The following is an 18,011-nucleotide window of genomic DNA, read 5'->3' as shown; positions in this document are numbered from 1 at the left end:
AGAGAGAGAGAGAGAGAGAGAGAGAGAGAGAGAGAGAGAGAGAGAGATAAGAATCAAAACGTAGGTTGTGTTCAAAACAATACTCAGAAAAGATGCTGTCCGTCAATGCCCTTCATATGGCAAACCGCATTAGCAAAAGCGTACATTAGCGATTACTTTGAATCGGATGTAGCAAGCAATGAAAATTAAATACTTATGAGGGTTTAAAAATTTCTCGTTAATGTTGATTGAAGCACATGTCAGACAAAATGAAGCGAAAGAATTGTTGACACATACTAGTCGTCTCAGTTATCACAAACAAAATTTTGAAAGCTATTGATGCGCCTTCTTTGTCAATGATTTTTCAATGACTTACGTTAATGACCGAATTGATGTAAGTCTTCAATTTCTTTGTGTCTTATTTTGAATAGTTTGTAAAACTGGCATATGCGTCAATTTGGATTTAGAACAAGTTTATCATTAATGAAATTTCATTGATTTTTTGCATTTCAAATTTAGCATTGGAGGCAAAGTCTTTATTTGACGTTTTGATCTTTGATCAAAAATTGTGAAACGGACTCGTACAACAATTCCACACAATTCCGCATAAGCGAGATATGGCAAGAAATTTGGCATTTTACCACATAAGATCGTAAGATGATATATAGATATCGTTACGTTTCAGGAATTCGATTAGGTCGTCCCATCTCTTTATATAAAACAATGGTAAACGTGGTTTCGTTTGTAGACTGATGGTGTCTAAAAATCACATGGATTTAACAATTGTTGCCCTACATCTACGTGTCATCCTACGAACTTCTTGAGTGTTGCGTTAATGCGGAGGCTTCAAAAAATCAGCTTGTATTATGCCTTATCTACCTCCTAACCTAAAATCCATTTACTTTTACCAATACCGCGCAAACAAGCGCGTTTCTTTAACAGAATTTCCCCGTTACTTTTTTGACAGGAATGCATCGCAATAACAGTTAAAAAATTTGTAAAAAATTTCCGACTCCCCTTAGTTCGCTCTAGAGACAATGATTCAATTTAAATTTTTTACGTATTTCCATGTGTGCTAAAGAGAGCTTTTACAGTAAGTAAGACGAAAAGAGGTCTACGGAAAGAAATAATCTCGAAACGAAAACTTTTCCTTATAATCAACACTTGATTGCAGATATAAGCAGAAAAATGGTGGAAGTAAATTATTGCAGAAAACTAAGTTAGCAAATATTTTAAATGGCAAGCCTTTTGAATCAAGGACTTTGTGTGCCCACGTAAGAGTGATGCATTTTCAAGCCGGAGGTTCTTTTTATTCTTTTCTCATTTTATATGGTAACATTTTTCAAAAATATTCATTCCATTACTTTGGTTTATGCGTTAGCTGAAATTATATATATATTTTTATAATTAAATTAGACATGGATTAAAAACCCATTGCACACTCTTTAGAGTAGAAAATGGTTTATAAAATATAAAAATAAATAAATAAATCAAAAAAAAAAAAAAAGAGTCTCCTTGTCCTTCTCACGATTTTGCAGTTATAAAGTAAATAAACAATGAGCAGTGATGGGTGAAGTAGACGATGGATGGAAGAAAAGTTATGGACGTGGTAGAAAGCGGTGGAAGTGAAGGTGGTGCCGTAAATGGTTGTTTGGTTGTTGTTGGCAGTTTATTTTTTATTTGCTTCTCATATTCATGATACTGTTGTTTAAGTGATGTTTTATATGGTAAATGTGGGTGCATGTGTATGTGTTTAGAATGAAATGCTTAACCTGGATAAAAACTGTAGTAAAACTCTTTCCAATCGTCCAGCCACACCTCAACCAGACGAGCATTATTATGATTAACAATTTCCGTAGTACCGCCTGGAAAGGTATATGGTGTCGATTTGCGAAAAACATGGCCAACGCGTGAGCACGGTGCAATTTCTAAAACACCGCCACACATCCAAACCTACACGTTATTATTGTTAGAAGATTATTGTGATGTGTGTGTGTGTGTTTGTAGAAGAGAGAGAGAGAGAGAGAAAAAGAGGAAATAGGCAACAGTTGTTGTATGCATATATACGATTTAAAGTTATTATTATTATTTTTTTTTTTTAATTTTGTGTTAATTTATTGTTTATTTAAGAATTTCATCAAAAAAAAAAAAACAAAAAAAAAAAAAACCGAATAAAGAAAATTCAAAAAATATATTCCAAGTTTAGTATAATCAAAATTAATAATAACGATGATGATAATGATAAAGATGACGATGATAATGATTATTATTATTATTATTTTGAAGCATTTTTAAGTACACAAATACACAACGTTGATGATAATAATGAAGTGAAAAAAAGAAAGAAAAGACAAAAATAAAAGAATCGGATAAAATTTGAGCGAATATAATAAAATATCAATAAAAATCATAATAAACTTAAATAATAAATAATTTGAAAATCCTTTGCAACTTGAAATTAATTTCCCCTCAAGCAATCAATGCAGCAAAACTCTCTTATTATATTAGTCACAATAGGTTAATAACGTTTCCTTTTATAGTGCTACGAAAAAAAAAATCTCAAATATTTAACTAGAAATCAAAGTATTAAGTAAAAAAAAAAAATAAAATAATAAGAGTCCTCAGAGAAAACTAAAATAATACAACAAAAGCTACATTCGTCTTGAATGCCAACCACTTTACATCAATAGAATGCAGTCCCCGAGAAAATTGTGTGTGTACAAATAAATTTTGAGGGATTTACGCAAGATGGCATAACCAGCATGAAATTGCTTTGGACCCTTTTGGGAAGCGATGCTTCCCGGCCCTGCATCAACTTCAACGGCCAAACCGAATATTCATGACAAAGAACTAATGCTGCGCATCTGGTGGGATCAGCTCGGATTGATCTACTATGAGCTACCCTAGCCTAACGAAATCATCATTGCCGATTATTACCAAAAACAGTTGATGCGAATGAGCTGAACAGCTGAAGCTCAAATGTCCCCAAAATTGGTCGCAACTATAGATATTGCTCAGTAGGTAAAGGCATAACACTTATCGATTGGGCTCACATCCATTAGACTGCGGCCATCATCCTCCCGCTTCTTTCTCTTTCTTCTCTTCTTACCGACAGTCGACGTGTTAAACGAATGGGGAACATCTACTGAGTGCACGGCAACCCCGGGCCATCTGGTGCAAAAATTGTCAACGATACTTTGGAGGCGCTTGAATCGGTTGCCCTACCACACCCGCCATATTCACAAGGCGTTGCTTCTTCCGACTACCACTTGTTCCGAAAACTTTTGGGCTGAACGAAAACTTTTGGACTGGTCGAGCAACACTTTTCTTTTTACGAAGAAGCCACACACGTGCCACAAAAGACGAGAAATTTTTTTAACACGAAATACGTATGCTGCCTGAAAGATGGGGAAACGTGGTAGTCGTGAGATCCAAAAAAAAAAAAAAAACAAACCCTCAAAATTTATTTGTACACACAATACTTTGCTGGGGTAATATTTTGCTGATGACAATAAAAATCGAAAACATTTTTGCTTGTGACATTTTTAGTAGATTCTTTCCATTGAGCAGATAAGAGCAGATAAATTGTTCGGAGCGATTTTGTTTTGAGCTTTTTTTTTGGGCTTTCCTGGTGAGATAAATACGCTGGTCGGCGAACTTCGACTATTTTGATTTATTGTACGGACCTAAACTGACTTTTTGTCTCGACTTTTCCATTTCGAGAGTTGCAACAACAAATTGATGGATGGAGGATATCACTGAAGCGGCTCGAAATTTTACGGTCTTATAATTGGCGAGGTTCTCAAATGCATACTTCTCGAAGTTACAATTGCGATGACTGACAGTCTATATGGTACGTTGATGGTTATAAATAAATTAAAAAAAAAAAAAAAAAAAAAATTAGAAACCAAAATTACATTTTATTAGCATGGCGTCTAAATGGGCGTGTAAGTAATAAGTATTAGTGAAGCAACGTTTGTTCTGCTGTTCATTTTATTAATGATGTTTTTTTTATTTTGCATTTCTTTGTGTTAAACAATGACGTTTGCATTCATTCATTATTACAGAATTTGTAACACAAGTCGTCTCTTTCCTTACATTTTCGACTCTTGTACTTTGTTACGTAAAAAAAAAAAAAAAAAAAAAAAAAGAAAAAAAACATTGAGCACAAAATTCAACGACATTTAAGATTTATTATGGAAATAAAACTTAATTAAATAAAATGCTTTTAGTCTATAAAAGCGATCAATCAAAAATAAATTAGTGTAAGTTTTAAATGTATTATTATTGCATGTGAGAAATGTTTTGAAAAAAAATCTCTATTAGTATTTAGTTTAAAATAAATGAGTTTTAATTTGTTTTATATATGAATAAGTTTGGCAAAACTGATATTAAACAACACTAGCAAAAACTTAATTACACAGTGCGATTAAAACTCAACAAGAAATGATTTAAATTAAAATTTTTTTTACAACTTTTTCCAAAATACATGCGGATATCACGCGAATTGATCTTTTTACACACTCTTAAATTGCTTTTTCAAATTTCGCGGCGGTGAATATGTAATCATGGCTCCTCTGCAGATCGCATATATATAATCAATGAACAACATGTAACGGAAATTAGCTAATTAAACGGTAAACTTTATTACTTTCCGAAACTATTTTGTGTTCTATTAAACATTCAGTTTGCTTGAAAAAGCAGTTCTCTTCTGCTAATTGCCAACAGCATTCTTTTTGCTTATTGGCAACACCTTGCTTTTGTGTGGTACAAGGGTATATTAAGTCCGTGCGAATGTATGCAACATCCAGAAAGATTTGATACAAAGCCACCTTTTACTATGCCGATCGATTCAGCATCATTTTCTGAATCGATTTAAGCTTGTCCGTCCATCAGTCTGTTTTTTCTATTTTCCTTGCGCGTTTCGAGTCAGGGGTGCATGCTAGTTGATCATTTCCCATATAATATCTTACATTTTATAAATAACTTTAGTAAAAGGGTATTTAATGGCGAGCCGTGGTTTCCACTTGTTTTGATTTAAAAGATTGCTTTAGTACTGCAGTCAAAAATGATGAGCGCGAAGAATGTAAGGCCATCACACATTTAACAATTAACACCGTTATGGTTTTAGGTTTTGCGCCATTTTGGTTCATATTTGCAAGAAGCGTTCCCCCATTGCCTCTACATAGAGAGAGAGCTTACGGGACGGACGTCATACTCCTTCCTATTCAACGTTCAAAGATTCAAAAAAAATTTTTGACGTCCAGAGAAAGAAGGAAACGACCTGAAGAAAATCATACATTTTTACAAGTAGAAAATTTTGTCAAATGTCAGGAAAGCAGCGATGAAAGCAATGCTATAATTTCAAAGTGATGATCTACTTAAATACAGGGAAGCAATGCTGGCTGCATAAAGACAGTTTTAGATGCGTGAAAATCTGTTTGAGAAATTTTTATTGCATTATTTGTGGCAGCTGGCAAAAAACAGATCTCTTACGATAGCCCTACAACTCGTAACTTTATATAATGCAATAAAAAAAAAATTTGGTCCATTTTTTTGTGTCATAAATACATGCAAAAAGGAATTGATGGACGGCTTTCCCTTTGGCCGAATGAAAGAAAATGTCTGGTAAATTAATTAATACATGCAAGAATGGAAAAGGGGTATGACGAATAAGTTCTCCCCTTTTACCTATTTTTACTTTTGAACACATGTCATGAATGCCTGCGGGTAAAGGTGGTAATTGATCAACAAGCACAGTGGAAGCCTTATGGCGGAAGCAGTCAGTTGATCAATTGGTGAGTCCTGACTACTGGGTGCGGCCCTTCGGGGAGTACTCGTGGTGGTTGTGGTTGGCGAGTTCCTAGCTAAAAATGGAACAATGAGTGCAGCTAGGCCCTCGCCACTCACCAGAGTGGGGTTTATTGTTCCATACACAATAAACTGATCTGGACTCTGGTGCTGTTTAGGCCCCTACTCTGTGGGGATTGTCTAACTCGCCAGGGGGCGTAGTACGCTTAAAAAGTGGTTTGGGCCACCGTGGGGTTAAGCCTTACAGGCAGGAACCCACGTTAAACCCTTGCCACAAATTCTGTCATAAATACAGTGATTTTAGAAGACAATGTTTGAAGATCACTAGCTATTACTTTTTCCCACCTTTCAAAGTCTTTTTGGACTTCATTTCGCAAGAATTGTTTCGTCTTTTATGGCTTTGCCCAAGAGAACCCACAAGAAAATAATAAATCATCTCTTGAAATCCGTGTTAGGAAGGAATGATGTCTACTGATAACAGCAGGCAATGTAGTAATGGTAGGAATCATGCCTTACCCACAGGAAAAAATTTCAATACTTTCTTGATTTTATATAATCTGTTCTCAATATGATTTCCTATCTAGCTTTGAGACTAAGCTCAGGGATTAAATAATATTTTACTTTATCATTGGCTTCTTTAGCTATTCTTGGTGATTTTTGATTTAGTTTTACACGCTTTCTAGCAACTTTTTTTAAAAACAAAATCGATACATTTCGGTCCTTAAGGGACGAATTAAAAATTTTGAATTTTTGACAATCGCTTTCAACTCTTTGACTTTTAGATTCCCCATGTGAGGCAGTGATTCCTTAAAGTAAGAAAATTTGAAAAGAAATGATTTAAGACAAAGCTTGAAGTTACTGATGCTATGTTAACACAGAGAGACTGTGCATTTTATAGTTATAATAAATTGAGAATTCAATGCATAAAACTTTCGCACGCTGAATACAATGAGTCGAGAATTGAGGAATTTAAGATAAGTGTTACTTTCTGTTCTTCCTTCCAATTATGCCTTTCTACAAAAGTTTTATAGATTGCAAATCAAAAAAAAGATAATTTTTAAAATTTGCATAAAAATTTTCCTTTTTTTTCTGATGTTTTTTTTTTAACGCACTGTGTTTTTAGAAAAATAAAAAAAAAAAATTAAAAATAGAAAATTAACAAATAATTGTTAGTTAATTTTTTAGTATTGGCTATTAAACTACAACAAAAGCTAAGCAAAAAAAAAAAAAAAAAAAAATTAAAAAAATTTTGTTCTAATCAAGTGTTCTTTTGTCGATCTATAACCTTTGATTTGGTTGTTTGTTTAAAGAAATAATTATGCAAACATCGAACCTGTGCTCATGGCATAATAAAAATCACGCCATTCATCAAGCCAGACTTCGGCCACGCGTGCTGCATTGTGCAGCACAATTTTGGCCACGCCGCCAGGAAAAGTGTAAGGGGATTTGTCACGGAATACGTGACCCACGTGCGAACAGGGTATGATTTCTAATATGCCTCCACATTGCCAAATCTACAAATTGGTTGTTTTTTTTTTTTTTGATATGTTTAAAGGTTTAGAAAAATTATACAATTGAAAAAAAAAAATGCATTAAAAATTAATAATAACAAAATTAAAAATGTCGAACATTAAGAGAAAAGGAAACCTAAATTTCGTTATAAAAGCAAATTAAAAACAAAATATTTCATTTCATTTGAATGAAAACTGTTAATATATAACAGAAAGCCAACACTTACCCGAAATGACATTTCCAGATTTTCACCACCCCAAATATCCATACCTTCATCATAGGAACCTAATTCATAAAAATACTCCTTATCTATTGAAAACAAACCACCGGCCATGGTAGGTGTACGCAAAGGTGCCGTTCGATCGTTATTGCGTCTCTCCATTTCTCTCTGAGGAACACGATACCTATTTATCGAAGCAAAATGACAAAAAGAGAAAAACTTAGTGAGAAGTAAAAAGGTCTACAAGACGCTTGGCAGCGAGTTTTAAAAGTAAATTGAAATTTTTACTTTCTTCAATAGAAGAATTAAGTCACAAGCTTAGAACTTTTCTAAATTATGACCTGCCGCGAAGTAACAAACAAGTAGGAAAATTATATTCTCGTGCGGTAGAATCTTGTACACCCACCACTATACATTTACCACGTTAAGCGTCGTTTCACCAGTTTGATATATTTTCAATACTGAGAATTTCAAATGTTTCCTTCGAATTGTAAGTCGATATCTTCATTTTTGGGACTTGTCAACAACACACACTTTATAGGATATTTGGAGCTTTCTTTCGGGTCTTGTAAACACTATGATGCCGATCATTCATTGGTGGATATAATAACAGGCAAATTATTTAAATATTATGCTATCATCATAAAATCGAAAATGTGAAAATTATCCTCCTAGCATGTGTACAGTTATGGAAAGATTGCCATGTAACGACCATGCGGAATAAAAGCTTTCAGGCCAAAGTGGGTTCAAAATTTTCATTTAAATTTTTTTATGTGTGCACAGACATTAAAAGTCATGGGGAAATTCTAATTTTGTCGCGGTCTCTCTATTACGTCATCTCCGAAACATATGTGCTACGCACTGTGGGCTAACTTCACGGTAACAAATTTCTATTATGACTACATGTTTCCTTTATATTAGTTAAAAAAAGAACAAAACAAGCGAAAACACTTTTGTAGACCACGGCCCATCATTCAATACCTTACACCATTCTACAATTATTTATACAACGACTTGTTACAATAAGGCGTCATGTAGGAATGGATCGAAAAAATGGTCCTATCAGAATCATTTTCGATAAGGCTCGCCCGTAGGTAAAAACACATCAGTTTACCAAATTTCATGGCAATATCTCGAAAACTGTAGATTGAACAAAAGCAAACAAGACGGACAGACAAGCTTAATTCGTATGAGAAACTAGTTCTGAATCGACGAGAGTATGTAAGGTGATTATATTACAACACTTTCTGGATATTGCATACGTCTGCACAAAATTAATGTGCTCTTGTACCACAAGTGGTGTAGGGTATAAGAACAGCTTTGTTAGCTTCATCTTGTATAGTGAATTTATTTTTACAGAGAGTGATTCAGTTTAATTGTTAATCATGTTTGTGAGCTGATTACACCCATCTTCAATAGACATAGCTTTGTAAACTGTCTGCGGCGTTCTACAATCTATATGTATGATGGCACATAGTTTATATCTTCTCACGTCAATTTTCGTTTATATGTCAGCTTTTTTAGGTAATAACACACCCAAGCGCAAATCGCGGGAATAAAGTAAATTACTTTAAAAGAGTTACCATCTAAAATTAAGTTTCCAGTTGAAACCACCCCACGTTGAATCAGAGGCTGTTATATATTCAAATGTTTCGTCGGATATTACATCGATTACAGGACACACCACCGTACGACGATTTTGCACAATCCGTGCCAGCAATGGCTCCAACCATCCCTCCGTGCACTCACAATGGGCGTCCAAGAATGTTATTACATCACCCTAAACGGTTAAAAAAGAACAATAACAATAATACGGTTATAGATAGCACAGGTACTGCACAGTATTAAGATTAAAAACTGTTTCTGATGCTGGGAAAGCCTATAAACCGCTTCATAACACAAAAGATTACGAAATCATTTAAAAATAATAAATTTGCCATAAACGAGATATTTATTTTATATTAAGCAAAAAAATGTTATACAAAACATCACCCAATAAATTTGCAGCATGACATTGAGATGTAGGATGGCTATTGACCATATGATTTTTAGATTGTATCAACCTTCAACGGAAATGTGTCAGCATTCCATGTCGTTACATTATAAATACCCTTGTTTAGTGACATTACTTTTGTTTTTCTAGAACAATGGGAAAATCTGAAATTCGTGTGTAAGATCTTTGTCATTCTATGCACTTATCGAGTGATGCTTTTCATTTCCGGTAAAATTTTCCTGGTCGTAACGATCCTAAATTTTCAGTCGGTAGCGGCATAACGCTTATCGACGGTAAGCTTGGCACTCATAGGCAACGAACTTCATCTACCTATCTCTTATTCTGTCTTACTTTCTTTCTGATCGTCACGAATATATTCCCTGAATGATTGGTCAAATTAAAACAAATGACACGACATCAGAAAATCGTATAGGGGTTGCAACCCTAAATAAATAGACTTTTATATTGCATATTTTATAGCGGCAAATATGTTTGCCCAATGATTAATTTGTAGATGATAATTGTCAGCGTAACAGAAAACTGCACTTTTAATATGTATCGAAATTAATACTTCACATGTATCAGAGTTGAACTTTTAGCAAAAAATTAGTGTAAGGATTTAGTGTTTAAGCTAAAGTTATGCGGTTACTTTGGCTTCTCTTTACGTGGCTTGATTTGTCATAAAATAGACACGATTTGCAAGGATGTCTGTCCTTGCGTTTTATTTTAATATTGTTTTCAATACCAAGCGAAGCCGGTTAGTAGTTTTTTTTGTACTAAATTGTAAAGAAATCGTTTTAAAATAATGCACGGTGTCGGCGTAACTGGAAAGGCGATATGAAAATGACGGGAAGTATATACATCAATAAAATATTTTATAAGAAAAAAGGTAAGGAAAAGGAGTTTTTCTTCATTTCCATCGTCTCATTTCTGTCACGTATTCAAATGGTTAGGGTGGTTAGGGTGAGAGTATAAAATAGGAACAGAGAGAAAAAGCAAGAAAACTTAAATGATAAGTGTCATCAATCAACAAGTTGAACAACTCATGCACAGTTATATACTATGAATCTTTGAATTGAATTCCAATTGATTGAAATATTGAACAAATAATTTTTCTTTTCCATTAATCATGATAGAGTATTTAATAAAGTGATAAGGAATAACATACCGTTACATGCTTAGCACCCAAGAGACGGGCACGTATTAAACCGGAACGTTTATATGTGCGCAACACAAATGTTTTTACCGGCAAAGTGGCCACATAATCTTCTAATTTTGTGCCTAAGTAATCTGTAAATTCGTATTAAATAAATAAATGTAAGAGAAAATGAAAAAAGGAGATGCAAGAGTACAAAATGTACCGCAATTGGTTGTCATAATTTACCTCTTTCGCTAGCGTCATCTACTAAAATGATTTCTTTTAACAGCGCTCTAGGTGAACGATTAATCACACTCCATACAGTACGCAATAGCGTCGACCAGGCTTCGTTATGGAATACGATAACTATGGAAGTGGTGGGCAGCTTGGAGGGATAAGATTTGTCTCTACATCTATAGATTTATTTATTTAGTTTTTATTTGTAGACTTCATATTTTCTTTTCGACATGTATAATGATAAGATCGAAGAAACTTACTTGTCGTGCCGTACATCGGTTAGTGACCGATTCAGTGAGATCATATCACTTGCCACCAAATTGAATTGATTCTCTTTAAATTTCTCTTTCGCCATCTCTTTCATTTCGTTTGGCATTTTAACCGGTTTACCCATTTCGCCGGGCTTCCCTCTTTGTTCTCCTATTGTGGGTGCTGAATACCATTTATGCAACACCGTACTACGATATGTTTGCGATACACCACCCCGTATGAAACCGCCACCCACTTGCCCCACAGGAATACCATCGCTATCCAAATTCTTTTCTGTATTAATCTCATTATCATCCACCATATTCTGATCGATCTGCTTTTGAGGTTCAGGTAACTAATGACGGAAAAAAATTGAAAATAAAAATGAAATAATGTTCTATTAGTAAGAAATTTCTATTTTGTGAATTTCTTGCAAAAAAAAAAAAAACAAAAGCTAAGAAATTCATATTTTTCTCGGTTCGAGAAAAAGTCGAATCAAATTTTGCGCTAATAAAGAAGCGGAGGTTATGGTAAAATTATCGTGGGTACAATTATCGTGCACTGGAAAGCTCGTCATTTTCAGCAAATTTGGACTCTTGAAGGTCAATGTACATATAGAGATTTCTAAAATTTACTTTATCAAGAATCACTTTCTGAATCGATCGTAGCTTGTCTGTCCGTATTTAGATTGATTAAGAATCACTTTCTGAATCGATCGAAGCTTGTCTGTCCGTCGGTCCGTTTGATGTCTGTTCATGCAATTATGTCTTCAACGACGTATTTATGTGTAGCGACGAGCGCTATTGAAAATTTTTCGGATCGCACAACTTTTTTGACCGCTTTCGATATAAAGCTTCAGTTTGAAAAATCGTTATATGCATAACGATATAAATAATATATGAATAACTTCCCTAGCCGATTATAACGTCTTCAAGATAATGTTCAAGTTAATGACTTTCTATAGAGAATGGGCCTCTACGTGGGCAAACTTGGCTTATTTCCAATATAAAGATGTAACCGCTGAGTAAACAAGCAGAACCAACCGACTCGAACCTGAACTTTTTTTTATTGATTTATGTAGTTTTCAAAACATTTCTATGCTCGAGAAGAAGAACAGTGTGATAAAATTAATATGATGAATATTCAAGGCGGCTAATGTACAATGGAATTTATGTTTTACCTATAAAAATTGTTCTCGACATATTTTCAGAGATTGTTTTAGGTTTATCTTCGTCTTACCATAACATAACATATTTAAGTATAGGCATGCAAGCATGCAAACATGTATACGTAGTTCTCATAGATTCATGTGGAACATGATTTCTTCCTGTTCTTCTAAGTAAATGTTAGATTTTGGTTGCTTGTTTGTTTGCATGCAAGTTTGTATCGGTAAGTTTTTAAGCAAAATGTTGGCCATTAGCCAATATTACAAAAGCATATACGTAGACACCTACCCGAATACTTACAACACGATTGTGTTTACATTTAGCATTTTCCTTTCTCCACATAAGCAAACAAACAAATAAATAAACAAACAAACAAACACATAGCAACGAATCTTGTCTAGGGAATAAAACAGGAAAAGAGAGTAAATATAACTAGAACAGCAAAGCTTAGAAACCTCAAAGATTGTTTTTACTTTTCTCAACTCTTGTTCTTGTTCTCTTTTCCTGCTTGCTCCACGCTTTAGTACTCAATAAACAAACATACAAACGTATATGCACATAGCACATGCCTATGCAGCATAACTATGTTGAGTCGTTAGACTCAACGACTTATTCAATGGTTCTCAAGTTCAACTTTGTGATTTGCTGTTTAGTTCAGTTTGCGTCTATGTTAGCGTTGTTCAAGTTAGATTTATGGTTTTTTATTAATGTGTTCCGCCCGTACAATATTCCTTCCTTAACTAAAAACATACAAACTTTAATAAAGAAGGCATATGTGTTCATAATTCAACATAGCAAACATAAAAATCTGTCCATATGTCCCTATATATATATATATATATATATTTATATGTATATATCTACACACATCCATACAAATGTATCGACGTATCTACATACTCCATAGCATTCATTCATATTTATTTATGCATGCATGCATGCCTGGTTTTGCCTGTCTATATAAGATGATTCATATTCATGTTACCATATGAACATCAACGTCTAGTGTTAATTAAAATGTTGTTGTTTATAAATACATATGCGTAATATACGAATACGTACGTACTTGTGCACGCAACCATTGATGAAATTTTTTGTTGCTTTATTTGTTTGGTTTGTGCTTTTGCTTTTTTTGTCAGCACTTTAATATGTTTTGTTAAAAACAAAAGCTGTATTTTCAAGGTTTTCTTATTTGCTCAATAAACGCATACATATGTAAAACATATGCCTGAGCACACACAAATGTACATTCAAATAAATAATTATTCGCATGTTTTTTGCTTTTTTTTATTTATTTTTTTTTATTATTATTAATAATAAATCAAAATAAGTAAGTGGAAATATACAATTGAAGTGCGGATGTCAATAAACAAATGAGAATTTCTAGACAATTGGGACGATTGGGGCGACTCTCTGCATGCACGCAGTCATGCATTTTTATGCGAGTTATTTAAATCCTTGCAGTTTCTGGTGAAAGTTTCCTTTCGACTTTTTCATGCATTTTCAGATGGCAACTCACTGGTATGAAACCAATGGAAAAATATCTATCAAAAGTTTGCGATAATGCGGACATGATTTAAAAAACTCCTTTGCCGGATATATTGCCGGATGTATTTCGAAACATCGTTTTTGAAACCCTTCTGCGCTTCTATTTCTGACATGAACTCCTATGTCCACCTAGGCTCAAGAATGTATCATTTGAAATTATTAATTAAAAAGAGTTCGTGCTAAGTAAGAAAGAAAATTACAACACTGTTGGTGACCAGTGTCTTTTTGCATCCAGTTTGCTCTGACAGCTTGTAGCGTACGAATTTTAAAGCTTCTAACGACTTGTTTCAACCATCTCTGAAGACGAGATCCAAGTAAAAATGTACAAATTATTTTTGAAGCATTATGATTAGATTTTTAAATCGTTTTATCGAGCAGTTGACATGTGCCGCATGGAGCTCCCTATGAATTGATATTTCCGTGATAAAGATATATCAATATGAATATTTTTACTCGTAGCTTTATTGCTTTAGATTTTTATATATCCAATCATGGAAAACTCTGGTCTGGCAATACTTATTTTGTGAAAGCATTTACTAAATCCACAAGAAAGTTTTGGAGACGCTATATAGTACACTTAGTTCTCTTCTTACACAATAGATAAGTTCTGAAAAAATTCGTGTAAAAAAATATTGGATAAATGGAAAAATAGTAGATTGTTTCTAGACATAAAAAAAGTAACTGAAAAGTACAATAAACAATATTAAAAAATTCTTATTCAAGTTCAATAAAGTTTTTATTGCAGGCTTACACGTTTTAATTCATTAGGTATATTATAAAAACTAAATTATACTTTGAAAAATCGAACTAAATTGCTTAGAAAAATACATTACGTCTTTATTCTGTACGTAATTTATACACGACATAATCCGACTGAATTGTAAAAAATATAATGCAAATTGGGAAGGAGTGTGAGCGAGTAAGGATGAAAAAATTCATAGAGGATTGAAAATCATGTTCAAATAAAACAATTCGTGTAAAAGGAGAATTTTTCTTGTTAATTCGCGTTAAACAAATTCGTGTAAGAAGAGAATGAGGTGTATATACGTATATACACGCTTGCTTTCGAAAGCAAGTAAATGGATATGATTATGGGTAAAATGGGTTTGCGTTATCTGTTTTAATGTAATGCTAGTGGGTTTAAAAGATTCGATCACAACCAATCTTATTGTACTCACAGCAGAGAACGCTGCAGTCACAAATGGAATTAAAAGATGAACAAATTCACGGTCCTACGGGGAGGTCTATGTAGATCAACCGTTTTCAAGCGCCATAAAGACAAGATTTTCATTGATTTAAAAAGGTGTTAGCAAAGCCCGAATTTCAAAACGGTCGTTCCCAATCCCACGAATCGATATTTAATCGATAAACTAGGGCCATTATGTGAGTTATCGTCTTTTTAACTTTTTAACATCCGACGCAGTGGTGAAAAGGTTGCGTATGCATTGAAATCCATATAAATTATTGATAGCTCAAAATATGCGCTATATCGAATAGATGTTAAAAGTTTATAGAAATTTGACCATAATACCTCCACAAAGCCCTTGTCACAAGTAACAATGTTTGAAGACATGCGTTTGTGATGTGAAATTTGACATAGCTGTCCGCGTCAGTGCTACCAATTTAGAAAAAAAATAGTTCTGATATTCCGTATACCCGCGCAATTTAACTTGAATATTGGTCTTACTTTTTGGTCACTTCATAAATCTGTAGATATGGACAAATTAATTGCATAAATATGTCAAGGCCAACAAGACTCGCCCGTCGTCTTGGATTTGCGAAACTGGTTTTTTTCGGAAAATTATAACGTTTGCAGTAGAGAAGGGTTTAGTTATAGGTACTTCTTCATGACACATCGAGGCCGATGGAGAACTATAGTGCCAGCTTTCATCTCTCGGAGAGTAGTCTTAAATAGGCATAGCGGTTTTATTTGATTCTTACATACAAGAAACGGAGTGATTGATGTGTTTACAAAGCGTCTTTGGATAATGCAGAATTTATTAGGGAAAAATGTTTTAAGAAGTAGTTTCAGAATAGAATAGTAAGGATTAAAATAAGCAATAACAATATTTCCTTTAACAGGCTTCAGACCTAGATATGCAAACCTCAATAAAAAATGATGTTCTTAGGAAACGACAAAGGCATTGCATACGCTTTGTCTTTTTTATTGATACGCTCCGTAAACTTATGTCGGTCTGCTCATACGCCCATCAGCTCTCCTCTTGGTTGGTATAGAATAAATTAAGAAATAGTCAGCCTATTGCACTTATTTGATGAGTAATTTATTATTAATTAGCTCGTTCGATGCTTACCGTTACATATATGTGACGCAGCCGTTCCTTACAAGACCTTTCAAAATACAAATACGTAAAATCTATTCTAATTGATGCCATATAATCAGGAGGAAGATCTAGGGCTATGATGGGTGTTCTTCCCAGGAATTCTTGGTAGCGAAGTGGTTAACTTTTTATCGCTAATTTTCTTCGTAATCTTTGGGGCAAATAGGTTGCTCATCGTTTCCGATCCGATGTGGAAATTTCCTCATCGTTCAAAGTTCAAATGAAACAATGAGGAGGAAATCTTTCATTTACCATAAAATGTTGTTTGGAAACTCAGGTTATCGACTCGAAATGACTAGCACGAGGATTTCAGCAGCAAAGGTGTTTCGAATTTTGCCAGAAAAATTGGACTCTAGAAATCTAAGAGGATCAATCACAAGCGAATCTTTTTCAAGGAATCTTCAATGTTTGCCCTAAGAAAACGACGGGGTTTTGTAAGTACGAATGCAACTACGCAGCGTGGACAGTGAACAGAATACCAATTTTGATCTCCGAAATAGAGCGATTCGGGTTAAAAACGATCAAAACATTTTGCGATCAATTTTGTTGAATGCAAACAACTTTTGCGTGTACTGATGAATTTAAAAAACATTGTTTCAAGTATTTCGGTTGATTATATGCAAGAAATTGGTGAGAAAAGCTTTGCTCTTTAGCAGCAAAACATAATAACTTATCTCAAAAAAAAAAAAAAACAAAAAAAGGGTCTGAAAAAAGAAAAAAAAAAAAAGTTGCACTTACCGCCAAATCATATTCTCCGGTACGTTTACAACGCCAACCATCTTTGCCTATACAGTCTGAATAATGCGCTATTAATACAACGTCCACTATTACCCAAACGAGGGAGGTGAGTAAAACAATACGGCAGGTATTTGAGCGCATACGGCCGCGCAGTTTTCGCGTGAAACTTAAACTGGTCATGATGGTGGTGCTGATAATCTTATATTGTTTAATGTTTATGTACAGTATTGTTGTGTTGTGCTGTAAAAATATTTTCTCCTTAAATGTCTTATGTGTAAGGAGAACGAGAATATGGGTTATGCTTTTAATAATAATGGCAATGTGGTAAGAGGGTACCAACTTAAGGAGATTATGAAGTGTGACGGAATACTTTTTTTTTTTTTTAATTTTTTTTTTCAAATTTTTTTTTTATAGAACTCAAAGATTTCAATTAGCGAATATATGGAAGAAAAACATGAAGGCAGTGTGCGTAATGTTGTTGTTGCTTACAATTTGCTGGGAGCTAACGAGCGAGGCGCTTTTTCTCGTTTTCTTGCAAATTTATCACGATATTGTATGAGTTATATTCTTGTAATAATATTTTTTATAATATTGTTGTTGCTGTTTTTGCTGCTTTTGTTGCTGTTGTTGTTGTTGTTGTTGTTGTTTTTGTTTTTGCTGTTGCAATTGTTGTAACATCCACATCATAACCAAGATCATGGATATATTATATTAGTAGCAGCGCAGCAGCTCTTGTTGCTCTTTGAAAGGCAACGGTTAGCATTTGAAATTGCGATCAATGAACCGTTTATTTACAATGACTGAATGAATGAGAGCCGCAATGATTGATGGTTGTATTGAACTCGATTGAAGTTAACTGGCTGATTGACTATTTAAGACGAAGCTGGTTTGGTACTGGTTATGCGCTTGTTGTTCTGCTTGATATTGATATTGGTTGATGTTATTGCAAAATGGTTTCAATTTGCTGTCACGCCTTTCAGTTATTTACGTGAATTCATTTATTTATGATTGTGTGTTATTAAACGTTTTGATTCTCTTTTCTTCATTCATATATATCTATATATATATATATGTATATGTA

General features: G+C 33.9%; 1 protein-coding gene across 5 annotated transcripts in view; it reads right to left on the bottom strand.

Moving 5' to 3' along the window:
* LOC119635513 (polypeptide N-acetylgalactosaminyltransferase 5) overlaps positions 1-18,011 on the bottom strand; it is an 85,461-nt gene that overhangs the window by 3,802 nt on the left and 63,648 nt on the right. The window contains exons 3-10 of one of the 5 annotated variants that reach the window (XM_038030339.1): positions 17,420-17,986; positions 16,931-17,197; positions 11,151-11,494; positions 10,900-11,066; positions 10,684-10,805; positions 9,106-9,302; positions 7,529-7,706; positions 7,124-7,304 (exon numbers count right to left, since the gene is read on the bottom strand). In XM_038030339.1, the coding sequence (XP_037886267.1) occupies positions 7,124-7,304; positions 7,529-7,706; positions 9,106-9,302; positions 10,684-10,805; positions 10,900-11,066; positions 11,151-11,494; positions 16,931-17,110 (1,369 nt within the window). In that variant the 5' untranslated portion in view covers positions 17,111-17,197; positions 17,420-17,986. Of the gene's footprint in view, positions 1-1,751; positions 1,933-7,123; positions 7,305-7,528; positions 7,707-9,105; positions 9,303-10,683; positions 10,806-10,899; positions 11,067-11,150; positions 11,495-16,930; positions 17,198-17,419; positions 17,987-18,011 lie in introns of those variants that run through there. The other 4 variants (XM_038030338.1, XM_038030340.1, XM_038030341.1 and 1 more) reach the window with 4 other exon arrangements.

Source organism: Glossina fuscipes, unplaced genomic scaffold (genome assembly GCF_014805625.2).
Source record: "Glossina fuscipes isolate IAEA_lab_2018 unplaced genomic scaffold, Yale_Gfus_2 26, whole genome shotgun sequence".
Lineage (NCBI taxonomy): Eukaryota > Metazoa > Arthropoda > Insecta > Diptera > Glossinidae > Glossina > Glossina fuscipes.
Note: the sequence above shows the minus strand (reverse complement) of the source record. Positions and strands in the feature narration are given on the sequence as shown.